The 27,596-nt window shown below is 43.0% G+C and overlaps 1 protein-coding gene across 17 annotated transcripts in view; it reads right to left on the bottom strand.

Annotated features, from left to right (window-relative positions):
- SEMA5A (semaphorin 5A) overlaps window positions 1-27,596 on the bottom strand; it is a 530,468-nt gene that overhangs the window by 59,586 nt on the left and 443,286 nt on the right. For 11 of the 17 annotated variants that reach the window (XR_014831038.1, XM_085001952.1, XM_085001950.1 and 8 more), the window contains 3 exons: window positions 26,846-27,027; window positions 19,584-19,727; window positions 5,259-5,406 (listed from right to left, as the gene is read on the bottom strand). Coding sequence is in view for 16 of the 17 variants with exons in the window: in XM_085001952.1 (XP_084858078.1) it covers window positions 5,259-5,406; window positions 19,584-19,727; window positions 26,846-27,027 (474 nt within the window). In the remaining variant the exon portion in view is untranslated. Of the gene's footprint in view, window positions 1-5,258; window positions 5,407-5,637; window positions 5,656-19,583; window positions 19,728-26,845; window positions 27,028-27,596 lie in introns of all 17 variants that reach the window. The other 6 variants (XM_085001944.1, XM_085001954.1, XM_085001945.1 and 3 more) reach the window with 1 other exon arrangement.

Below are 27,596 nucleotides of genomic sequence, written 5' to 3'. Positions count from 1 at the left end.
CCCAGAGCATGGGCGGGCTGGCCTCAGGGTCACACAAAGAACTTGAGGCCGAAGATCCAGGCCCTCCCTCTGTGTGTGTCAATCAACTCCTCAAACAGCCCAAGGCTCCATGGCCCCCATGCCTTCCACACCCTGAACTTCTTTTTCTCTAACTTTATTTACCATGATAAGCTCATTTATGATGAGATCCACCTTTTTAAAACTTTTAAGCATTTAACACTGTATTGTTGACAATAGGCATAACGTCATATAGCAGATCTCTAGAACTTCTTCATCTTGATTAACTGAAACTTTATTTCCCCACTTCCCTCTCTACCCAGCCCCTGGGGACCTCCATCCCGCTCCTGGATCTGATGTATCTATTTTAGACACCTCCTGTAAGTAGAATCACACAGTGTTTGTCCTGTGACAGGCTAATTTCACACAACATAATATCTTCAAGGTCCATCTGTGTTGTCACATGTTACAGAACTTCCTTCTTTTTAAAGGCTGTATAGTATTCCATCGTATGCATACACTGCATTTTCTTTAACCATTCATCTGTAGATGGACATTTAGGTTGTTTACACATCCTAACTACTGTGAATAGTGTTGCAGTGAGCCTGGGAGTGCAGAAAACCTTTCAAGACCCTGATTTCAAGTCCCGTGGAGATGGAGAAATTAGAACACTTGCGTGCTATGAATGGGAATGCAAAGTGGTGCAGCCGCTGTGGAAAACAGCATGGAAAAATTAAAAATTAAAAAATAAAAATAAAACTACTTTATGCCAGCAATCCCATTCTGCACATATATCCAGAGAAAGCCATAATTTGAAAAGATACAAGCACCTAATGTTCATTGCAGCACTATTCACAACAGCCAAGACACAGAAACAACATAAATGTCCATCTGCAGAAGAATGAATAATAAAGATGTGGGACATGTATATATGATACGATGTTATTTATTCAGCCATAAAGCGGAATGAAATAATGCCATATGCAGCAACATGGATGGACCTAGAGATTATCACACTGAAAAAGCCAAGCAAAGACAAATATCATATATCACTTATATGTGGAATCTAATAAAAATGATACAAAAAACTTATTTATAAAAAAAAACAAAGTCACAAATCTAATTTTTTTTTTTTTTTTTTTTTGCTTTCTAGGGCCATACCTGTGGCATATGGAGTTTCCCAGGCTAGGGGTTGAATCAGAGCTACAGTGGCTGGTCTACACCACAGCCACAGCAATGCAGGATCTGAGCTGCATCTTCAACCTACACCACAGCTCACTGCAATGCCAGATCCTTAACCTGATGAGCGAGGCCAGGGATCGAACCTGTGTCTTCATGGATGCTAGTCAGATATGTTAACCGTTGAGCCACAATGGGAACTCCAAACTCACAAATTTCAAAAGCAATCCTATGGATACCCTAAGTGAAACTGTTGGGAAGAGGGAAGAATGGGCAGGGTGGGAATAACATATACTCATGACTGTATAAAACAGATGAGTAATGAGAACTACGTGGATCTAGCATAGAAAAATCTACTCAATAGTTTTTCATAACCTACATGGGATAAAGAATGGATATATTTACATGTATGACTGATTCACTTTGCTGTATATCTGAAACGAATACAACACTGTGAATCAAGTATACCCCAATAAAATTAAATAACAGGATAAAAAAAAAAACCCTACCATATGATCCAGCAAGCCCACTTCTCCATACTTATCCAAAAGAACTGAAATCAGGATTGTGAAGAGGTATCAACATTTAGAACCTTCAGAGCAAGGTTTTACAGAAAAAACTAACAGCTCTCAAGGTGGGTCCTCATCTGTCTGAAATGACCATCTCGTGCTGAGATGTAAAGAAAGGCTTGGAGATTGATTCAAAGACAAAGACATATCAATTTCACTGGTGAAACGTGAGAAGTCTTTCTGTAGAAGTTTCAATTTAAAAATGATGGGGCAAGCAAAGATGCTCAAGTCTTGTATAGCCCTTCATACTTGAACTTGAAATCAACTCTTTTGCTCTTGGCTGCTATAGCGCTCAGGACATTCAAGTTCTCATGCTTTCCACAAACCTATACTTTACTGTGTAAGTACCATTTCACTAGCATACCGTCATTTCTAATGAGCTTGTGCTCAGAGGCAGCTAAACCCAGGAATAACAATTAAAGAACCACAATTAAATAACAATTAAAGAGTAGGAAGGAGAACACACAGCGAAGCTCTAAAAAGGTGAGACTTTCTGGCAAACATCGGAGGCATCACATATTTGATACACACAGCAGCTCCGAGAGGAGGGAGTTATCATTTCTTTCTTAGAAGAGGAGGCTGAAATTCATAAACTATCACCTGACTTGTCATCCAGGCAGATAACACCGTGGCTCCAAAATCAGTAAGTTACCTATGCTTACAGCTGCTATCTTAATAGAAGACAAAAAGTCAGAAACAAACATACTCTGTGGCCAAAGACTTCTCAATGGCAGCTTGAAGAGCAATATATTCCTTTGCCTAAACAGCTATTTATTTTTTTGGCCGCATCCACAGCACATGGAAGTTCCTGGGCCAGGGACCTAGGCTGAGTCACAGCTGTGACTTAAGCCACTGCTGCGGCAACGCTGGATCCTTTAGCCCAAGGCGCCGGGCTGGGAACTCCTTAAATAGCTATTATTTTCAAACAAACATTTTGGGAATTGAATTGAGAGGATCTATTTTCTCAACTATCCAAAGAAACCAAGCCCTTCATTCTGCTTTTGTCCCTGACTCGGCATTCCTGCCTTCGAAGCACAGAAACTGGAATAGATAGAAAAAGCCATGCGGGAATAAAAAGAACTGCTATGCTTCTACCGTAAAGGAGTGGACAGCTCCAGAGTGCCAAAATGACAACTTTCTGGAATTACATGGCCAGCAGATGAACTATGGTGGGGAAGGAAGAAAAAGAAAGCTAAACTAAAATACCTACAAAGTTGTGTTAGGCTCACTGGAGACACTTGTGATATTCCTTTGGATTTGGAACCGGATATTATATTTATTTCACAAGCCATAATTTTGGAAATTGAGACACAAATAAAACAACAAATACATTAACATTTTAGAAACACATTCAATTTTTTACCTTTATAATCAGATGTATTCCCACCCCCCTCCCCCACCCCGCGCACCCCTCCCCACATACTCCAAGGACTACATAGGAGATGGACTACCCTTTCCTTAATATACTTTGCCTTTAATTAAACTGTTTTTATTTATTTATTTTTATTTTATTTTTTGCTTTTTAGGGCCACACCTGCAGCATATGGAGGTTCCCAGGCTAGGGGTCCAATCGGAGCTACAGCTGCCCTCCTACGCCACGGCCACAGCCACATCAGATCTGAGCCATCTCCGTGACCTACACCACAGCTCATGGCAATGCCAAATCCTCAACTCATTGAGCGAGGCCAGGGATCGAACCCGCATCCTCATGCTTCCTAGCTGGAGTCGTTTCTGCTGCGCCACGATGGGAACTCCTAAACTGTTTTAAAATGTAATTATTGAAGTCGCTTTGCAATAAGAAAAATGAATGACTTGAGATGTTTTCTGAGTTCAATGTATTGCTAAGTTTTAGAAACTGGGGTGCAAGATCAGCTCGGGCCAGCCATCCCTTCGCTTTCCTAGTGGAGGAGACAAGCCTTGATAGGCAAGTGGGGATCCCAGTCTTAGATGCCAAGCCACCAGGAGCAGGAGGCTCAGTTTCAGCAAAGAAAACATTTACCACATTGGAATTGCTTTCCTAGAACATGTGAAGGTTTACAGATTTATCTTGAACATTTTCTTTCTTTCATTGTTTTGTTGTTGCTTTTTTTTTTTTTTTGCTTTTTTAGGGCCGCACCCATGGGATATGGAGGTTCCCAGGTTAGGGGTCCAATCGGAGCTCCAGCTGCCAGCCTACACCATAGCCACAGCAATGTGGGATCTGAGCCATGTCTGCGACCTACACCACAGCTCATGACAACTCTGGATTCTTAACCCACTGAGCGAGGCCAGGGATCGAACCCACAATCTCATGCTTCCTAGTCGGATTCATTTCCACTGCGCCATGCCGGGAACTCCCACCTTGCACATTTTCACACATAAGTTTAAATCTCAACCTCTGAAATATCAACAAATACATCATCATAAATGGGACACTAAGATTTTTTCCATAGTGGAAAGTTAGTTCAGGCTGGTCTGGAAAGAAATGCCTCCTATAATCAGTAATAGATTCCATTAAAGCTACTGCAATATCTTTGCCAGTGCAAAGGGAAAGAAATCTAATTGCAAATCCCAATAACAGAAATCTCCTTGAGTTGAACGTAATACCAAAGCGTCTTATAACCCTTGTCCTCTCTTCGAATCTCCCAAGGCTGTCTGGAGTGTGTGGCTTTTGAGTCTCATAAAACAAACTTTACAGAAACACAAACTCATCCTCAGCCTCATGACCCAAGGTTACAAAATTGCTGTGAAGACCAATGGGAAGATCCGCAAGGAAGGGGCCAAGCCAGACCTTCTCCTGCTGAAATCTCTCCACCAAAACATCCCTACTGCCTCTGTGTCCACTCTGCAGTGCCAGCACCAGGGCCAGGCGAGTGAAGTGAAGCCTTCGGAGCTCAATCATTCTGACAGATGGTACCGGGGGAACAACAAGCCTTCGCACGAGTCGGATTTTATTGGAGAGTCTAAAGTGTGAAAAGAACTATGACCTGCTAAGGCAGAAGAAAAACAAAACCATACGTTGTTTTTCGTTCCCTAGGAATTGGCACCAAATGTGCTCTGACAACGGCCCCGTAAAGTTTTTCACTCCTCAGTGTCGTGGGTGTGTCTCCACTTTCTGCCTCAGTGTGGGCTCAGTATAACCACCTTATTCCATTTTCTCAAACCAAATATAGTGCCCAGCATTAACCCGGTGAAAGTTTTTGTACTAGCTCAGAAATGAGAACTGGGAAACGCCTGGGGCAGTTTATCTCACATGGGAATATTGATTCCATGCAGCCTTCCGGAAACTCTGAGTTTCCAGACTCTTCCACAGACATTCTCATTCACTCTCATTTGCAGTGCATTGAGTGCCTGTTGAGAATCTCGTGTTTGCTGAACATGGGTGTGTGCAGAGCATTCGGTGTTTGTAGAACACCTAAGTTTTGCAGTTGAAAGTGTCTGCAGGGGACCTACTGTGTGCAGCGCCCCCTAGTGTGTGCTGACTCTGGCCTCTGAGCTCCAGAGTGTGAGCTGGGGATGAAGGGGACCACTCACCACATTGCAGCCCGCACAGTCAGGCCCGTTCTCGCAGGTTCTGCGGCGAGCTTGAATGCCGCCCCCGCACTGCGCGGTGCACCGTTCCCAGGGACCCCAGCCGGTCCAGAACACGTGGGGTGGGCACAGCAGATGCTCATTGCAGTATCTGTAATGAGGGAAGCAAGAGGAAAAAGAATTGCTTTAGTCTAACGTGAGTCCTCGATCTCTCCGCTCTGGGTCTCTGCACCAGATGTTGAACACATGGGCATGCTCTGCGTGGAGGGGCGCTTGGAATTCCGAGTGGTCGCACGGGGAAGGAGGCAGATGTGGCGCTGGCCATGCTGTGTGTGCACAGACAATGGGATGCGGGAGACAATGAAGAAAATGCTAGACTCACAATGCAGGATGGATCTTCCTGCGCAGCCAATTAAAGGAGAAACAAACAAAACAAAACCCTTCAAATAGACGCCCGCAACATGAGAACACATCGAAAATACCTAAGTAGGGCATTTATCTTCTAAACACAAACACTGAAAGATAAAGGAGGTTAGGAATATCAAGTCAGCAAACTGTGTGTGGAATTCATTTCTCATCCTAAAATCAAATCAGGCCCATGAGCCTACTAATATAAGTTAAAGAAAAGTTAGTCTCATTGGGGCTTGAAGCTTCGTGTCGCCTACTTTCTAGGCTACCATGTTCTTAAACTTCTTTGTAGACTCAGGAGGATGTCCAGCAACCGTAATTTCAATGACCATCAGTTATCCCCAAAGAGTTGACAACTATTGACAACTAGTCCAATTTTTTTTTTTTTTTTTAGTGACTGACTATACTTGTACATGCATATTCATGTTGCCCACTTTTAGCCAAACACACAAGGCCTTCCTTAGCATTAGATGCATCACATTTCTCCTCAGTCTTGAATATTACCAGTATTCCTTGTTTCAAGAGGGAAACAAATAAACAAACAACAGAAACTAAGAAGAAGAGAGCCTGACACTGTACAGGTTACAGCTCCTAGGGAAGACGTTACTTTGCATGTGGCCAAACTCAGGGAGACACAGTTGGCAATTTAAAGGACCACTGAAATTCAGTATTGGAGTTCCTGCTGTGGCTCAGCAGAAATGAATCCAACTAGTATCCACGAGGAGGCAGGTTCGATCCCTGGCCTCGCTCAGTGTGTTTAGGGTCTGGCATTGTTGTAAGCTTTGGTGTAGGTCGCAGATGTGGCTTGGATCCCGCATTGCTGCAGGACGGCAGCTGCAGTTCCGATTCCACTCCTAGTCTGGAACTTCCATATGCCCCTGGTGCGGTCCTATGAAGAAAAATAAACAAATAAATAAATTCAGTATTAAGCGCGAGTTTAGCTTCTAGAGAACCCCAGAATGTAAGTTTTTCTGTCTCTTTCCTTCATCCCAGGCCATTTGCCGTCAGACACAAGACACAGAGGTCCCCGCCTGCCAGGCTGAGTCAGTCACCTTTTACAAGTCTTCCTATGAATAAACACTCATTCCTGCATGGCACTATGAAAGGCGTTGGCGGGAGTGCGTCCCTGCCACAGAGTGTAAACCTGAGACGAATACAGAGAAATAGACACAAGCGGGTTGTGCTGGACAGAACACACTATCTTTTCTGAAAATGACGTACAGTCAATTTACAGTGTTGTATTAGTGTCAGGTATACAGCAAAGTGAATCAGTTATACACAAACATGTATATATGTATATATGTATATTTCCATTATAGTTTATTACAAGATATTTTTTGCTGTTGTGTTTTATTTTTTATTAGCATACAGTTGATTTGCACTATTGTGTCCTTTTCTGCTGTATGGCACAGTGACCCCGTCACACGTATATACACACATTCCTCTTCTCATATTTTCTTCTATCTTGGTCTATCCCAAAAGACTGGATATGTTCCTTGTGCTGTACAGTGGATACAATGCCCGGTGCTATAGAGCAGGCCCTTGTTGTGTATCTATTTTATATGCAGCGGTGTGAATACGTTAATCCCAAACTCCTAACGTAGCCCCCCTCTCCTTTTCCCCTTTGCTCAACACAAGTTTGGTTGCTATGTCTGTGAGTCTCTACTTTGTAAATAAGCTCGAGTCATACATTAGAGTCCTTGGATAAGTGATATCTTACGGGATTTGTCTTTCATTTTCTGACCGACGTCCCCAGCCTGATAATCTCTAGTGTTGCGTGGCTGCAAATGGCAAATTTCATTCTTTTTATGGCTAACTCCACTGTGTGTGTTTATATATTATACATATACATATATAATATATATATACACATCTGTATATGTGTGTGTTTATATATATAATATATATACCACATCTGTATATGTGTGTTTATATATAGTATATATATACCACATCTGTATATGTGTTTATATATATATAATATATATGTACACACCAATCTTCTTTATCCACTCCTCTGTGGGAGGGCTCTTGGGTTGCTTCCATGTCTAGGCTACTGAAAACAGTACTGCTGTAAACATACGGTGCATGCATCTTTTTGACCTGTAGTGTTATCCAAATATGTGCCCAAGAGTAGGAATGCTAGATCATCTGGTAACTCCATTTCTAGTTTTTTAAGGAACCTCCATACTACTTTCCATCGTCGGAAAACACCATCTCAATGAGCAAAAAGTAGATTTAGTCAGTAGGTAATTTCCAGAAAGTAGGAAAGGTAATTTGAGGAGCAGAGTTTCCCAACGTCAAATACTGATATGATTAAACTGTTTTCAGATCAAAGAGGGGACATTTGATGGAGGATGTGATGGCTTCAGAAACAGGTACAGGCACAGAAAACACGAAACATCCACATTGAAGGGAGTCAACTGGATGAAGAGTCCTGAGCAGCAGTGGGTATTCTGGAAAAGAACGGAAGGTAGAAAGAGTGAGAAGAGTGAAGGAAAAAGGTGATTGAGGAGGAGCAAACAGGAAAAGGTGACAGGGGTGGAATGAACGTTCTTCATACAAAGAGAGTGGAAGAACTTGAACTGTATTTACAGGGAACCAAGGAAATCCCACAAAGCTCCAGAGACAAAAGAGCACCGTCGGAGCTGCAGCAAGCACGGGGCTTCAAGAGCTGGTGTTTCATCCTGCTGGGGATGGAGCTCAGGGGGTGGGAGGAGCTCACTGTGCCTGAGTGTGGGGTCTGAGCCACTGCTGGCGGGTGAGGACACAGCAGGAGGGGCCGATGGAGCACCTGCCAGCTTGCGAGTCTGCGTCTGCAACCATCAAAGGAAGAGGCAATCCACGGTGGGGGCAGGTGAATAAGAAGGGTTAAATGTGGAGTCTGGTGAAGTGGGAATAAGCTGGCAGCTGTGTGGACGTACAGAAAAACGAATAAATGAGAGAGTCCTAAGTTAGCTCCTCAAAGGAAAGTGGGAGGCATATTTTTTCCAGGGAGAGAGGGTTAAGATTTCACAGCAGAAGGACCCTCCAGAGTCCAAAAACCAATCAGGAAAACAACCTAGTCTCTCAATTGTCACACGAAAGAGTAGCCAGTGAAACGTAGTACTTATCTCTCTTCTTCATGGGTTCAATTTTTAAGACACATAGTCTTTTTGTTTGTTTGTTTTTGTTTTTTGTCTTTTTAGAGCTGCGCCCACAGCATATGGAGGTTCCCAGGCTAGGAGTCGAATCAGAGCTGTTGCTGCCAGACTATGCCAGAGCCACAGCAACACCAGATCCGAGCTGCGTCTGCGACCTACACCATAGCTTACAGCAATGCCGGATCCTTAATCCACTGAGCAAGGCCAGGGATCAAACCCGCAACCTCATGGTTCCCAGTTGGATTTGTTTCTGCTGCACAACATCAAGAACTCCAAGACACATAGTCTTGCAGGGCTCCGAGTCTTAGAGCTCCAGACTCTCCACATTCTTACACGTTGGAAAGAAGGGGAAGAAAGCTTCTAATTAAGAGAGTGGATAGAAGAGCCAAAAGAAAATTGAGGACATAACAGATGAAAAACATTTGACCCTAGGAATCCCGTGCAAGCGTGTAGAGTTATAGGAGGTAAGATGCCCTGACTCCTCCATGACTATCAGCACGTGTGCTGGTGCAGGGGGTGTTCCAAGAGGAAACCAACATTTGTTTTGAGAACGAGAACGAGCTTGGAAGGAGTAAGTCCAGAAAATGCAGAACATCAGAACTCTCAGCATTTCGTTCAAAATAGCAATGTGCATGCAATAAGCCATTCGTGGCAACATAGAGGCAACTAGAGATTCTTATATTAAGTGAAGTAAGTCAGAAAGAGAAAAACAAATACCATATGATATCACTTATATGTGGATTCTAAACTATGGCACAAATGAACCTATCTACAGAACAGAAACATACAGACACGGAGAAGAGGCTTCTGATTGCCAAGGGGGAAGGGGAAGTGGGAAGGACCAGAAGTTTTGGGTCAGCAGATCGAACCATTACCTTCAGAATGGATTAAGCAATGAGGTCCTACTGTACAGCACAGGGAACTATAGCCAATCTCTTGGGATAGACCAGGAGGGAAGATAATACAGGAAAAGGAATGCATCTATATGTATGACTGGGTCACTTTGCTGTGCTGCAGAAATTGGCACAACATTGTAAGTCAACTACACTTTAATACAAAATAAAAAAAAAACAGAGCAAACTAATGTGTCAAAATACAACTCAAATATATGATATATCACATCATGATATATGAAACCGGTTTCTAAACAACTTCGAGGGACCAAATCAGGAAAGATTAACTGAGGGTGTGACAGAAAGAAAAAAATATGAAATACATATTCATGCATATGCATGTATAAATAAATATATGAAGGTTTCATTAAAAAATACAAATTAAAAATTAAAAAATTGAAAAAAAGTCCACATGTAGCTTCTCTCACTGTGGCCAGAAGACCACCTCCTATTTCTTTTCTTTTTCTTTTTTTTTTTTTTCTTTTTGTCTTTTTGCCATTTCTGGGGCCGCTCCCGTGGCATATGGAGGTTCCCAGGCTAGGGGCTGAATCGAAGTTGTAGCCACCGGCCTACACTGCAGCCACAGCAACATGGGATCGGAGCCTCGTCAACCTACACCACAGCTCACGGCAATGCTGGATCCTTAACCCACTGAGCAAGGCCAGGGATCGAACCCGCAACCTCATGGTTCCTAGTCGGATTTGCTAACCACTGAGCCACGATGGGAACTCCAACCTCCTATTTCTAAGACGATTCTACCAACATTTCAAGGGACTGAACATCCTTGATCCCTGACACTAATTTCAGCTTTCAAAGACAAGAACACACCATCCATAAGGATGGAGAGGGCAAAGGAAAATTTTATTAAAAGTGCCCATAAAACCCTTGATTTTTAATAAAAAGCACTGCTGCTAAGCCACCACTTCCCCGCAGCAAAATAAATCGTAAGCCACAATCCTTTCTCATCTTTGCCTACCGCAGGCCACCTCGAACGTGCTCAGTATATTATTACAGCTGAAAGTCTTCTGCAGCAGAACCTGGTAACTGCATGCAGCACGGAACTTTCAAACAGTTTTAATAATGCAGTTTGGCTGCACTTTCGAGTTGCCCACCATGTGCCTTCCCTCCTGTTTCTATAGTAGCCTTGTGATAAAGGACACACCAGGATATGTGAGTATGTCACCCTCCGCAAGGGACGTCAAAGGGAAATAGAAATTGCCAGGTTAGGAGTTCCCATCGTGGCACAGCGGTTAACAAACCCAACTAGGATTCATGAGGATGTGGGTTTGATCCCTGGCCTCACTCAGTGGGTTAGGGATCCTGAGGTGCCATGAGCTCTGGAGTGGCTCTGGTTTGACCCCTAGTCTGGGAACCTCCATATGCCATGGGTGTGGCCCTAAAAACAAAAAAACAAACAAACAAAAAAGAAAGTGCAGGTTAGCCTGTCCCTTGATGTCTGGGTTTCACTCGCAAATTCACCCTGGGAGGGGTCTGCTCAGAGGCTAAGCTCTTACAAGCTCTGAACTCTAGATTCTCTGCAATTTCAAGGGAGAACTGCCTCTCTGACCCGCTTATGGTTTCAGCCAAAGAACTGCTGCCACTGAGAAACGTACCTCTTGGTAAACTCCTGACTGGGCCTCCAGTGTCTTTCTTGGGCACAAACAACAACGGGCATCTAAAGTGAATTAATCTTGGTGACTTTGCTTGTGCAAGGATTTTTATTAACTTATGGATTTTAATAAAATCTACACTGTAGATAAGGCATGGGTTCTTCACTCTCTAGTCCTTTACAGACAACTGACTTTCAGCAAATTACAAACTAAATATTTTTGAAATTTTATGGGCTCTCCTGGACCTCTAGTATCTTAAAGCACTGAAAGTCACAGGCACATTTCAGGACGCATTAAAAATACACAATGGAATACTACTCAGCCATAAAAAAGAACGAAATAATGCCATTTGCAGCAACATGGATGGAACTAGAGACTCTTATACTGAGTGAAGTCAGAAAGAGAAAGACAAATACCATATGATATCGCTTACATCTGGAATCTAACATAAGGCACAAATGAACCTTTCCACAGAAAAGAAAATCATGGACTTGGAGAATAGACTTGTGGTTGCCAAGGGGGAGGGGGAGGGAGTGGAGTGGTTGGGGAGCTTGGGGTTAATAGATGCAAACTATTGCTTTTGGAATGGATTAGCAATGAGATCCTGCTGTGTAGCACTGGGAACTATGTCTAGTCACTTAGGATGGAGCGTGATAATGTGAGAAAAAAGAACATATACATGTATGTGTAACTGGGTCATCATGCTGTACAGTAGAAAAAAATTGTATTGGGGAAATAACTATTAAAAAATAATAATAACAAAAAAATTAAGATTTTAATTTTGCCAATGACTGCTCATTCTCCATGTGCATTTAAAAGTGAATTAAGAACCCAGCAATGCTTCTCCATAAACTACCCCTTTTTTTCCACAAACCTAGTCTCTGTGAAGAAAACTGCCTTTCATAATGCTGCATAAACTAGATTCTCAACACCGTATTGTGTTCCTTGTCCTATTTCTTCATGCTACAAACTGTGTTCAGTTCGGATCAGCCCACACTAGTTTGTCACTGCAACCTGCTAGGCAGAACCAAGCTGATCCTGGTTTGGTTCTAGTGATTTCTCACTGGTTTGCTCCACGTGATTGTTCCTTTGCTGGACCACACTGGAATGATGGAATCTTTTATGGCAGTAGAGAAACTGTATGTGTATTAAGTCCTCCACGATATGATTTTTTACCCCAAGAGAAAGCTAAGGGAATCAGTAGGGAAGAGTAATGATAATGACTTGGAAAGAGCATCACTTTGGCTCATCATGGGATTAGGAAGTCTGCCTATGAAGATGAAGACAAATCGTATAATAAACCCCCATCCATTCCTGGGTCTCTTAAATTTGATAATGCAGTGGAAAGACTCTAACGTGGTCTCCATGAGTCTCACTTCCTGGAATTCACTTCTTCTGTAATCCCCTCCCACTCAGTGAGGGTGCAACCTGGGATTTGCTTCTAACCAATAGACTATGGCAAAGATGACAGGCTCTCACTTCCGTGATTATGTTACGTTCCACCAAAATATCCTTCTTTCCAGTAACTCTTTGCTGTGCTGGCTCTGAGGAAGGTGTCAAGGAATTGAGGGCAGCCTCTGGCAAACATGACCTTGGTCTTTGGTGCAGTCTTGTGACATCCTGAAGCAAAGGACCCAGGTAAGCTATGTCCAGACTGTGAACCCACAGGAACTGTGAGCCAGGAAGCAGGTGGTGCTTTCGGCAGCTAAGTTTGAAGTAATATTATTATGAATGACACTAAAATAGTTGTCAGATCTTGGCTACTATAAGAAATACCTAAACATACAAAAGAGGCTTGAGGACCAGAGAATAAGGAGAAGCAAGTAGAATTTTTGTGGAGCATGGTATAGAAAACCTAAATCACCTTGAATAGACTGTTGGTATAAATAAATGTAAACTTTGAGGATGCTGCCAGCCAGGGTTTAGAAGGAGACAGAATAAAGAACACAACTCAACAACAAAGCCAACCCAATTAGAAAACGGGCAAAGACCTAGATATTTTCAAAAAAGACGTACAGATGGCCAAAGAAACCCATGGGAAGATGCTCAACATCATTTGTCCTTAGGGAAATGTCAATCAAAACCATGAGACACCTTTTTATACTTGCTAGAAAGGCTATAATCAAAGAATGGAAAATAAAACTTGTTGGCAAGGATGTCGTGAAATCAGAACCCTTGTACCTTGCTGGTAGCTTTGTAGATGGTGAAGCTGCTGTAGAAAACAAATTGACAGTTGCTCTGAAATCTAAGCATAGAATTAACATATGACCAAGCAACCACATATATATACATATATGCAATCACACACACATATGTACACACAATACACACACACGCACACACACACGTATGCATGTATATACTCCTTCATATATACACAAAAGAACCGCAACAAGGACTTGAACAGATACTTGAATGCCAGTGTTCACTACAGCATTATTCTCAATAACCAAAAGGTGGAAATAACGCAAACATCTACTGAGAGGTGAATGGATCATGACGATATGGTACAGCCATGCAGAAGAATATTACTCAGCCCTAAAAAGAAGTGATGTTCTCATACATGCTATAAAACGAAAACAATATGCGAAGTGAAGTAAGCGAGATACAAGATGGCAAATATTGTACAATTGCTTCTAATTATCTTACATTTCCTAAATAGGCAAAATTACAGATCTGAGGTTGCCAGAAGCTGCAGGGAGGAAATAATAGGGAGTTATTGCTTAATGGTTAGCGTGTCTGTTTGGGATGATGCAAAAGATTTGGAAATAGTGTTATGTTTGCACAATACTGCAACTATAATTGACGCCACTGAACTAAACGCTTAAAAATGGTTATATAGCATATTTCATGTTACATATATAAAACATTATATATATATGATACACAGATTTTAAAAAAATTAAAAGGAAATAGGATCATATTAATAGAAGCTGGAAGAAGTAATGTCTTTATTCAAGGAAGAAAGCTTCCAAAATTGGCTCTGCAGTTATAGGGAAAGCAGAACACATCGTGACATGAGATATATAGCTAAGGAAATTTCCAAGCAGTATGTTGAAGGTTATGCCTCTTTTCTTCTTGCTGCTCATAGCAAAATGTGAGAGGAAAAAAAATGAGGGAAGCAAAATTAAACCGAAGGAAACAGGATGGTTTTGGAAATTCTTAGCCTCTACTGATGGCAAAAGATGCTAAAATGAAGAAGGAGCTTTTGCGCACTGTCAGGAAAGGCTGACATAGAGCAAAACGCCGAGGCTGTGACTGTACAACCTTTGGCGAAAACCTTGAAAAGATCAAAAGATCAGGGTGGTTGTCAGTCACACAAAGAGTCCTTCCCAAAGGTCAAGTGTGAGAATTGCAGATGCTCTCCATCACAAGTGGGCTGGAGGGGGCTGTCCCTCAGCCATCTCAGCAGATCCCCAGGTAGAGCAGGGTTATTTCAAAAAGATCTGCGGGGACAGATTTGTTTAGAGGAATAACCCCCAAGGAAATTCACAGAAGACGGATCGAGTTTATTTCAGCAAAAACACTACCAGCATAGACTAAAATGGACAGAGAACGTATAAATGAAATGAGGCTCTTGGAAACCCAACATCCTACTGGCAGGAAGCAGGCTGACACAATGGCCCACCTGCAAGCAGACGCTACCTTCATGGGAAAGGAAGGAAGGCTCAGGAAGCGGAAGAGAGAGGCCAGAAGGCATAGCCAAGAAGTTTTAAACTTCAAGGATTATGCCCAAGCCTTTACGTTTAAGCAAGCAACTCCAAACACTTGTCAGAAGAGATTTCAGAATTTCTATAGAGCAGCGGTTCCACTGTACTTCCCATTTTCCCCCTTTTCAAACAGAACCATCTATATAGCTCTTACCCTTCACCTGCCCCACTGTGTGTACGCTGGGTGTGTTGGTGGCAGAGAGCTTGTCTCTCAGGTTAAAGATGGACAGACTAAGATAAACTGCACCCAGGGAGTCTCATTCACATCTGGGTCTGATTTAAATGATAAGGTTCTGATGTGGGGCAATGAGGGAATGGCATACCACTTCTGGGGCACTTGGGAGTGGAGGAAGTGCATTTTGCGTGTGGCAGGGACAAGCGTGGCAGGGACAGACAGTCAACTGCGGCAGATAAACTCCGCAGCTCTGCCTCCTGTATTCACATCCTGTGTGATGCCCTCTCATGATCTAGGACCAGGTCTGTGACTTACTTTTTACCAAGAGAATGTGGCAAGGTGCTGGTAGGTCACCTTTGCAATGACATAACATAGGAAAGTGACATCCCTCTTACAAGGAGACTCTCTTTCTTGCTGGATTTGAAGAAGCATGTCACCATGTTGGGAAGGCTAATTTGGCATGAAACTGAGCCCAGTCTCAGGCTGATGACTGGTGAGACACTGAGGTCGTCTGTGTGACAGCCTAAAAGGAACTGAATACTGATTGAAAAAAAAAAAATCATGGGATCTTGCAAGTAAATCCTTCCCCCGTTGAGCCTCAGATGTGACCATGATTCTGGCTGAGCCGAGAACCCAGGTGAGTCTTTTAGGAACTCCTGGTCCCCTGAATCTGTGAGGTGATGAATGTGTGCTGTTTTAAGCCATTAAGTTTGTGAGCCATCGTTGCACAGCAGGATAAAATAAATAAGGACAATAGTATTTGCATTTTGTTGGTATTTACATAGAGATCCATTGTATCAATCTCTTTGGGAATCGGTGCTTCTACTCAGTTTCTACTACACAAGAAAATCATTTTCCAAGAAACTGTAGAACAGAAAAACAAAGAGCCCATGCTTTTTAAAGCATATCTAGAAAATACGTTAGTATTGCTTTATCCATTATTGAGACAAAAAATGAGGTGAACATTTCTGAGATTTCTGTTGTAATAAAGCTCTCCTTGAATGTTTCGGATATGAGAGATTTTGTCCCAAAGGAAAAGTCACTAACTATAATCCTAGTTAATGAACTGAGGGATATTTTGGGGAAGGGTCCCTGTATCCATTTGTGACCATTCAGGGGTTCTTTAGGATTGATGGTGTGTAAATAAGCATGAGGATGCAAAGCAATGAAATTAGAACACACCCTCACACCATGCACAAAAATAAACTCAAAATGGCTGAAAGACTTAAACATAAGACAAGACACCATCAAACTCCTAGAAGAGAACATAGGCAAAACACTCTCTGACATCAACATCATGAATATTTTCTCAGGTTAGTCTCCCAAAGCAACAGAAATAAGAGCAAAAATAGGCCAATGGAAACTAATCAAACTGAAAAGCTTTTGCACAGCAAAGGAAACCAAAAAGAAAACAAAAAGTCAACTTACAGAATGGGAGAAAATAGTTTCAAACGATGCAATGGACAAGGGCTTAATCTCTAGAATATATAAGCAACTTATACAACTCAACAGCAAAAAAGCCAATCGACCAATGGAAAAATGGGCAAAAGACCTGAATAGACTGTTTTCCAAGGAAGATATACAGCTGGGCAACAAGCACATGAAAAAATGCTCAACATCACTGATTATAAGAGAAATGCAAATCAAAACTACCATGAGATACCACCTCACACCAGTCAGAATGGCCATCATTCATAAGTCCACAAATAACAAGTGCTGGAGGGGCTATGGAGAAAAGGGAACCCTCCTGCACTGCTGGTGGGAATATCAACTGGTACAGCCACTATGGAGAACAGTTTGGAGACACCTTAGAAACCTATACATAGAACTTCCATATGACCCCGCAATCCCACTCTAGGGCATATATCCGGACAAAACTCTACTTAAAAGAGACACATGCACCTGCATGTTCACTGCAGCACTATTCAAAATAGCCAAGACATGGAAACAACCCAAATGGCCATCAACGGATGATTGGATTAGGAAGATGTGGTATATATACACAATGGAATACTACTCGGCCATAAAAAAGAATGACATAATGCCATTTGCAGCAACATGGATGGAACTAGAGACTCTCATTCTGAGTGGAATGAGTCAGAAAGACAAAGACAAATACCATATGATATCACTCATATCTGGTATCTAATATACAGCACAAATAGACCTTTCCACAGAAAAGAAAATCATGGACTTGGAGAACAGACTTGTGGCTGCCGACGGGAGAGGGAGGGAGTGGGAGGGATTGGGAGCTTGGGGTTATCGGATGCAACTTGGAATAGATTTACATGGAGATCCTGCTGAGGAGCATCAAGAACTATGTCTGGATACTTATATTGCAACAGACCAAAGGGTGGGAAAAAAAATGTATACATGTAAGAGTAACTTGGTCCCCATGCTGTACAGCGGGAAAAAAAATAAAAATAAAAATGAATTAAAAAAAATAAGCATGATGAGATTTTATTAATGCTCACGTATGTCCAGTCCTTGGTCTTTGGTCCCTCCCCATGGAGACCAGGGACTCCTTCAATCTTGAGTTTCATTCTCGAATATCCCTTTTGTTAGAATCACTGTGGTATTTCTTTATATTACTTAGATGGAGAGCTTTCCCACATAACAGGGCAAAGAAATCTAAGACTCTCTTGCTTGTGAAGACCGAGAAAGAGCTGTCATGTGTTTGTTTTCCCCAATTTTCAGGAACGTCTTGATTGCCCCCAAGAAAGGCTGTTCACAGGGGGAACTTTGCCTGGATCACAGCCCCTGTCCTTACCATCCACACAGCTATGACTCAAGTCCAAACTGTTCCTCATCAAGCAAATATTCATCCAGCTCAAATGCGTGTTTGTTCTGTAAAATCAGAACATTTCAAACGGAAGTTCCGCAAACACATTAGCCGTCCTGATTTTTTTTCCCAAGAAGGAAGGTTTATGAACACTGGGAAATGGATACAGCACGTACATCCGTGTTAACCACACAGCTTTTTTCTTCCTGTGTGCTCAGCCCGGCAAAGGTGATAACAGGGGTGAGGTTTGTGGAGGTGTCGTGATCCCGGGGTGGCTTTGCACTGATGAAAGTGACTTTGCTTGAATGGGTTCCATTCTGCGACAATGTATAGCATTTTAAAATTTATAACCCATTTAAAATCTTACAACGCTGGGAAATAGCAGGGAGACAACTTTCCCATAATCGACTTTCCCACTTATCAGCTGGTGTCAGATGGGAAATGACAGGCTTGCGTAAGACTGTCACTGGGGACTGCTTCAAAATCGACCAACCCTGCCTGGTAAAAATCACCCTTCGCTCTCCTCAGAGTCAAAAGAAGGGAATCTTTACTGGTAATTTAGGAACACAGTGAAGAAAGAAAAGCATGATTCTCTACATTTAATTTCAGGTTGTAATAAATGTCTAGTAGAGAATGATCTATACACTAAGCCTGTTGGTTTTGTCTACATAAGGATTAATCACGTAGCAAATAACTGCATACAGTACTCTTATTAGGCTCCAACTGGACCCATTTCACTGGATACAAGCCTTGTTACATTTTATTTAAAAGGCATTAAAAGCCACTTTGCTTGTGCATCAATAGGGTAAATGTATGTGAGTATGGAGAATAAGAATCCTGAAAGTGATGTGAAATTCACCTAAATGGACTTTCTCTCAATAGCCATAAACAGGAATGTACTTTAAATATGCAAGAAAGAGTCAAGTATTACAACTGCAGATTTTATGAGGCCCAAATCGAATGTCTGGGTCTATAAAAGGCAACAAACTGTCAAACGTGAGACTGAAATAACATACCCCCATGACACGCTGAAGGCTTAAAATACACATAGAAAAGGATCCCTCCCTCTGGGATGTCCTGCAGCTTCCCAGAGGGTAGCTGTTAATAGATAAGCATGTAGGCATTAGTAGTCATAAATATAAGAAAAATACTATGTTCTCACTCATACGCCAGTTGCTTAGTGATGGAAAACTTACCTCATCTGATCCATCTGAACCCAGGATCAGCCCAGGTCCTATTTGCAATTGTAGATTTGAGACCAGCCTAGTTGAATTCTAACAAGAACAAGCACTACCTAGCAGACCCGCCTGCCTAGTCTCCAGGGAGCCCAGCCCAGCACTGCCCCTGCTTCTGGGTCTCCAATCCCCAGGGAACGGCCCCGCTGAGTGTACTCTGCAGGCTCCTCTATGGCCCCCCGTGATGCTGTCACCCTCAAGCTTTGGTCAAAATGAAAGGATGTCAGGCAAGGAGGAGGGCCACTGAGCCCAACAGAACTGGATGCCACTATAAGCTGAGTAAGATCCAAAACGAAAACCGCCGGGAGACCGACCACGCTGGAATGACAGTAAGCATGAGGATAGCGATGCAGGAGCAGAGAGGGTGCCTACCTTTCCTCGCGGTTCTGTCCCACACACACCCGGCCCCCGTGCCGGGGCGTGGGGTTGCTGCAGGACCTCTGGCGCACCTGGAAGCCGATCCCGCAGGTGGTGCTGCACGGAGACCACGAGGTCCAGGGGGTCCAGCCTCCATTCCTGGGAGAGGAAGCATCAGGGTCACTGGAGCCACACCTCTGTTTGCACCCACCCCCAAATTCACATTCTCCCGCAGGGACCACTGCTTGTGAGCTGCGAAGGAAGAGGGAGCAAAGAGCCATGGGGATGAGTGAACTGTTAGAGGGGTCTTGGTCACTGTAAGGTCCCCCCCCCCTCCACCCAGGTATCTGATTTTAGGATCCAAATAGAAACTTTGAGAGTCAAGCTGTATGTACACTGTAAATAATTAAAAATTGGCTCTATTAGAAACAATTCAGGAAATTTAGCTGTCACAGGTTAAGTCCATGAAAAATAATGTTATTGCATTGAAAAGTAACTAGGGATGAATCCTTGAAACCTTTAGAGTTTATGATTTTATTGGACCGTTACCATATCAGTTAAATCTATGAAAAGTGCACATTTGAACAAAATATCATCTAAAAGCTTGCTTTAAAAATCTATTAACATTAGTGAAAATTAGCAACTCCTTTGATAGCTTTCATAGTCATAAAGAGCGTCAAAGGAGTTTCCTGCTGTAGCACAGCAGGTTAAGGATCAGGCATTGATGTAGCTGTGGCTGGGTCACAGCTGCAGCTCAGATTCAATCCCTGGCCCAGGAACTTCCATACGCCTAGGGTGCAGCCAAACCACCCCCCCAAAAAACCCTATAATATTCAAAGTATTAAAACAAGCTTTACTAGAAATGAAGAATGGATATTTTAAATTCAGAGTCTTGGCGTTTTCTCGCAATGTGACAAAGATACAGTGTATAAAGAAGTGCAGGGAGGGGAAGGGAGTGGGATGGATTGGGAGCTTGGGGTTAAGGGATGCAAACTATTGCTTTTAGAATGGATTAACAATGAGATCCTGCTGTGTAGCACTGAGAACTATGTCTAGTTACATATGATGGAGCGTGATAATGGGAGAAAAAGGAATATATACATGTATGTGTAACTGGGTCCCCATGCTGTACAGTGGAAAAAAAAAATTGTGTTGAGGAAATAACAATAAAAAAGTGCAAATTGTGTATATCTTTTTAAATGTAATTTTACATAAGTAAAAAAATAAGGTAAATGTATTAAAAATGTAAAATAAAAATACAATGAATCACTTTTATAAAAGCGGTTTGAAAGATAAACTGCTGACAGCTTAAGAAAAAATTTTAGTGTTGATTTTTTTCCTTACACTGTCTGCATGTAGAATGTTTATAATTTAAATATCTCCCTTAGCAGTTCGTCCCTGCTATGTAAAAACAAACTACAGGAATTTAAAATCTTCAAGTATTGAAATATTGGTTTAATCCAGAGCCCAAACTCCAACATAGATGAAGGTTTACTGCATGTAGAAATAATTTTACTTCTCTAATTGCATATGGATTTCTTTTTTTTTTTTTTTTTTTTTTTTTTTTCGTCTTTTTTGTTGTTGTTCTTGTTGCTATTTCTTGGGCCGCTCCCATGGCATATGGAGGTTCCCAGGCTAGGGGTTGAATCGGAGCTGTAGCCACCGGCCTACGCCAGAGCCACAGCAACGCGGGATCCGAGCCGCGTCTGCAACCTCCACCACAGCTCACGGCAACGCCGGATCGTTAACCCACTGAGCAAGGGCAGGGACCGAACCTGCAACCTCATGGTTCCTAGTCGGATTCGTTAACCACTGCGCCATGACGGGAACTCCTGCATATGGATTTCTGAACGGATGTTACTTTCATCTGTGGGATTTACATTTCCACTGAAAAAAAATCAACTCACATTAATTCTAACCTTACTTTATATATGCCTTTAGAAGCATGCAGGTCCACAGCTACGCCATTCAAGCTCAAGGTATAAAGAACAAATTGAATATGTAATTTCTAACACAATTACAAAGGAAAGTTCCTCTGAGAAAATTCTTAGTATATTTATTCTTTCTCTACTTTATTTTCTGAAGCTTAACAGTCATCTACTGTTAAAATACATAGTGATACCTCGATGTATGGTATAAAAAGCTTCTTTATGATACTATAACCTAAATAACACAAAATAAGACAGATCCTCTCAAGTTGCTCCTAAAGGTAATTAGTATCTTATACTCCATGACATTCACAATTTTTTTTTTTTTTTTTTTTTTTTGCTTTTAAGGACCGCACCTGTGGCATATGGAGGTTCCCAGGCTAGGGGTTGAATCAGAGCTACAGCTGCCAACCTACACCATAGCCAGAGCAACGTGGGATCTGAGCCACATCTACGACCTACACCATAGCTCATGGCAACACCAGATCCTTAACCCCACTGAGCAAGGACAGGGATCGAACCCACAACCTCATGGTTCCTACTCAGATGCATTTCCGCCACGCCACGACAGGAACACCGACAGTTACAATTTTAGTATCCAAATAATTCTCTGACTTTACAGACAAAAATAGCATTTTCAACATAAGTAAAATGACGTTTTCACTTTCAGAGTTCTTTAGGTAGGAAAAACGATGGTTAAATAATGCAGGAAACACTGTTTCCAAAATTATTTGGAAATTCTTCATTTCCTAAACCTTTTAACAAACATGGTATCTTATACTACATTGTCTACTTACAGCATACGGAACACACTGTATTCAGGGAGGGAGGTCAATGGAGAAATGTGTACGTAGTAGGACTATAATATCTGGGGGAATAAATGAGTGTATTGTCCATGCATGTGGTTATTCTTCAGAGCTGGGTTTGCTGCTCAGAGGCAGACATAGCAGCAGGTAACCACCAAAGAAATAGTATCAAGGAAGCATGTATCATTAGAGGGATCATTTTTTGTGATTAAGTCAACCCCAAATCATCTACTTATGCATCGAAAACATGCATTTCTTTGATCTTCAGTCTTAAAATAATCACTAATTGCATCACAGCTCTGCTTAGTGAATGACATTCCAACCAGAGCCGCGGAGGTATCAATAAACAAGTCACAGCACTCAATAGTCCTTTTTCCTCCCCATCAAACAGTATAAAAAAGAATATTAGCCACTTATTATAATCTTTCAACAATCACAGTTCTATAGCCGTTTTAAAGTTGCTGCCAGGCATCAGTGGAAACCATCTTAGTTTTATAGAAATGATGCACCCATAATGCAATGTCGATGGGCTTTTGTTTTCTATAATAACAGGAATAATCCAATCTGTGTTGGATTATTCTGCTGGGCTCCCTTCAACTTTATGGAGGGATTATTATCCTGCTGGGCTCCCTTCAACTTTATGGAGGGATCTGAGCTGATCTACGGAGAAGGGGAGCAGAAGGCAAAGTGTACCCTTGCACCTTGCCTTTCCACATCTGACCCCCTTCTCCTCTTGGGAGGCTGAGCTCTCACCCCCCAGGCTCCCACGTAGAAGGGTCACCCATGTGAGTTTCAGTGTTGGTGATGTCACAGACGACTCACCCAGAGGCCTTTGCTTTCTACACAGGCTCCTGGGAAGAGGCTCACACTTAAACAATATCCCACATACAAGGAGGGAGAGTTTGCAGACCATCTGAGAGGCATTCTTGGTGTCTGTTTTAAAACATAGACTACTGCTGTGGTCATGGTGCCACGGGTGATGCTGGAAAAGGAGGAGCAAATTGAGTAGAGTTGTAAGAAAATCAGAGAAACAACAAACCAACACACAGAGGAGACAGGAAACCTACTCCACAGATGACACTATTTGAGCCATTTTCCAGGTTACCCCGCAGCTGACGTTAGCTGAGTTGGGGGTGTTCTGAGCTCAGATGCACCACAGCACAGAGCAGAGCATTTTGACTGAGGACTTTGCTTCTGTCTCCCAGGTACTGTCAAAGCGCCCTGTAGTGGCTGCTGTGGTCGGCCCTTCTCCAGATGCTGAGGGTGGTGTTGGCGGTTACGACTCAGGGGAGAGGATCTAACATCTCCAAGGGTCCTGCTACAGAGTTCCATGCTACCAGCCGAGGTCTCCACTGGGTCCACAGCACAGCTCAGCCCAGCCCCCTGCCTCCCCCACGCCCAGCTAGAGATGCTCAGGGCACCTCCACTTCCTGCACACACTCAACCTCCCTGTCAGAGTGGTCCTGGTCCCTCCTGATGGGCACAGGTTTTGCTCCAAGAGAAAAATCCCATAAACAAAGTATAGGTAAGAAACACCGAAAGATGCAGATTTATTTTCTTTAGATTGCAAAGTCCTGTCGAGGAGCCAGTTATTTGCCTGACCTTCTACCTTTCTAGGTAGCTAGTTACAGTTTTCTCGCTCTCTCTGGGTACCTCCTTCCCTCCCAAGAAACAGAATTCAGAAATGACATACACCTTCGTGTGTCCCTTCTAATGATAAAATGGTTAACGAATCCAACTAGGAACCATGAGGTTGCAGGTTCGATCCCTGGCCTTGCTCAGTGGGTTAAGGATCCCGCATTGCCATGAGCTGTGGTGTAGGTCGCAGACGTGGCTCGGGTCCTGCGTTGCTGTGTCTGTGGCGTAGGCTGGCAGCTACAGCTCTGATTAGACCCCTAGCCTGGGAACCTCCATATGCCGAGGGAGTGGCCTAGAAAAGGCAAAAAGACCAAAAAAAAAAAAAAAACACCCCAAAACCAAAAACCATTTTTTTTCTAATCCTCAGTATGTCTGACTTGGCTCTGGTTTGATAATAGGTCTGGTTTAGCTAATTACTTTATATTGTAGATTTCTTTTCATAAATCGAATGCCTTTAATCTGCTACTCTAAGATAGTGGGAAAACAAATTTAAATGATGTGATACCTAAAAGCATTTAATCGATGCTATTATGTTCACAAAATGTATTAAATTAGCAATATTTTGAGTTTCCCGACTTTCTGGATTAAACAATAGAAATAAATGACAATAATACATAAAGAACAGGCTTAACTTTGAGTCACTAGATCAATCTTTGTGACGGCTTTTTGATATACTTTGCACAAATTGAGGAAGTACTTCACATTACTGACTGAGCCAAAAAAAAAAAAAAAAGGTTTGCAAATTAGGTAGTTTCCAGTTTTTTGCTTCCAACAAAATTGAGGCCAGCATAAACAGGTTTTCAACTGATAAAGTGCAATAAAAATAATCTTGATGTTAGACTACCATACTTTTGGCAGACAACGTCAAAGGAATATGTAGACCAATAGTCCCTTGCTGCTAGAACACGAAATATTGGCTGCGAACTGGCTCAATCCACTTGGCTCCTCATGCTTGTCTCTTTCCTTTGACAGCATCGGCGGCTCCCAATGGTTAGAAGTGAGTGAGTGCCAGAGGCCCTCCCTTCTGAACTTGCCTTGAGGTCGTTCATAAGAATGAAAGCAAATCTCAGATCAAATCTGGGGACACATAGCAAGCGATGACATGGCCTGTTTTGGTAAATGGAGGAGTCCCAGCTTCCTATCCCTCAGGTGTGCTGAAATGTACACTCATGAGAGAGTCTCATAAAGCACAGGTGATGCTCCTGGCAGCTATCTGCCAGCCTTCTCATCAGAGCAGGGAAAGGCAACCTCCGGGATCGCAGCAGACACTACACCCAATTCATGTGAGGGGAGAGAGGCACACACAGCCTCTCAGCTCATCACTCTTGGATGGCCCTTAATTCATCAACTGATAGTGATCCCTAACAGCCCATATACCAGTCAGGGAGCCTTGCGTGCAGATTCAGAAAGCTATGCCCACTGCTAGCAGCACGCTCCTCTAGGAGCACCAAAGTAGGATAGTTTTAGTAGTTGCAGAAGCTGCCCCTAGAATCCATAGTCCTGAATCTGTAAGAAAGAGACAGGACACACCTAAGGGAGCAACTAAAACTCCTGTGCCCACACATGTACGCGGCGTCAGATGGGACAGATGTCATCACAGTGTTTGTACGTGGACAGTGTGGCTTCTGGATGCAGTGGTCTTCACGGCAAGTTACTCTCCTGTCCCTTAAAAGAATGGTGGTAAACTAGATACCCTTCAAATACTTGCAGGTTGGCATCTCATTTTTTTTTTTTTTCCCAAAAATTGCAGAGTTCCCATTGATGCAACAGGATCAGCAGCATCTCTGACGCACCAGGACACAGGTTCGATCCCCAGCACAGTGGATTAAAGGATCCAGCATTGCTGCAGCTGTGGTTTGGGTGGAAACTATGTCTCGGATCTGAACCCTGGCCAGGAAACTCCCTATGACTGACTCGGCGCAGCCAAACAAACAAAAAATTTCAAAAGTTGCCAAGATGCAATTTCTGTTACATCCCTATGTCCATGTGTGAACAGAATTTAAACACCATAGTGATTTTATTTTATTTTTTATTTGTCTTTTTCGGGCCACACCCGAGGCATATGGAAATTCCCAGGCCAGGGGTTTTACCGGAGCTGTACCTGCCAACCTATACCACACAGCCACAGCAACGCAGGATCTGAGCCGTGTCTGCAATCTACACCACAGCTCAAGGCAAATTTGGATCTTGATCCCACTGAGCGGGGCCAAGGACTGAACCTGCATCCTCATGGATATTAGTCTGGTTCTTACCCCACTGAGCCACAACAGGAACTCTCTCACGGTGATTTTATAGCCACCTTCCCATTTAAAACATTGATGAGTGGGGTCTAATTTAACATTCAGAAATGTTATGCCTTCCTTCTCCTCTTTCATTTGTGTGCACAAGAAATATTTTTTTTCTTAATCCAACCATGAACATATGAATAGGTTTAGATTTATTTAAACACATAAACAGATTTAGAATCTAACTTGTAATCTAAAAATCTCGCCAAGGATCACATCATTTTCCTGTGGTAAGTGTTTCTGTCCTTTTGTGACCTTTCTCTTAAAGAGGGAAGGAACATATTGGAAGTGATTTTCCAGGAGTTCCCACTGTGGCTCAGTGGGTTAAGAACCTGACATCATGTCCATGAGGATGAGGTTCTATCCTTGGTCTCCCTTAGTAGATGAAGGATCCCGGGTTGCCCCAAGCTCAGCGTAGGCTGCAGATGTGACTTAGATCCAGTGTTGCGGTGGCTGTGTGTAGACCTGCACCTGCAGCTCTGATTCCACCCCGAGCCTGGGAACCTCCATATGCCTCAAGGGTGGCCGTAAAAGGAAAAAAAAATAAAAGTGATTTCCCAAACTCCTGTCCAAGCTGACTTTACACCTGCAGGTAGTTCCGAGTATTGAGGGGGACACACCTGGAACAGTTGGCGATCTCCACGCGGGGGCCCTCGCACGGCCAGCCGCCACACTGGGGGGCCGGGCTGTCACAGGAGCGGGTGCGGCAGAGGCAGGAGCCCACGGCGCTGCCATCCGTGTGCGAGCAGGGTGTCCACGGAGACCACGCGCCGAAGCGCCCGTCCACGGTGAGGTTCCGCGTCTGGGAGACAGAAGCAAGGAGGTCAGAAAGAGTTAGGGCTGCAAATATAATAGAGGAACGGGTGAAATCTCTCTCACAAGACCCCTGGAACTCATTTAGAATATTTCCTGTGACAGTTCAGAAGAGATGAACAGGGGGGGTTTTCAAAGTAAAGCAGCAGAGGTCACGGGTGGAGACAGTGATGGAGGCTGGGGTCCGGGGGTGGGGGCAGGAGGCAGAGGGAAAGAGGGATGTAAGAGTTGGGGGAGGGGCAGAGGAGGGAACTGTCAATCAAGCAATGGCCTGTCAATCAAGCCGTGGTAGGCCTGTCCCCTCCCGTGAGAAACCCAGGGAACAAGAGGAACTGGAGTGAAGAATCACAGATGGACAACGCTGTTGAATCTTTACGTACCTTAAAAAACTGAAAGATTGATTAACTAGTTTTATTTACGACCTGGCTTGGCCTCAAAAATGGCTTCAAACTAACAACATGTCATTGATAAGAGTAAAAGAGCACAGATTAAGCAATGCGTTTGCTCCTTGTTAGGGACATTCTGGTCAAACCCATACTATCTCCATATGCAGAGAAA

Source organism: Sus scrofa, chromosome 16, assembly GCF_054392235.1.
Source record: "Sus scrofa isolate SSC_HxYL_T2T_F1_AM1 chromosome 16, Sscrofa_HxYL_maternal_Yorkshire_Landrace_v2.0, whole genome shotgun sequence".
Classification (NCBI taxonomy): Eukaryota; Metazoa; Chordata; class Mammalia; order Artiodactyla; family Suidae; genus Sus; species Sus scrofa.
This window is presented reverse-complemented; position numbering and strand designations above follow the sequence as displayed.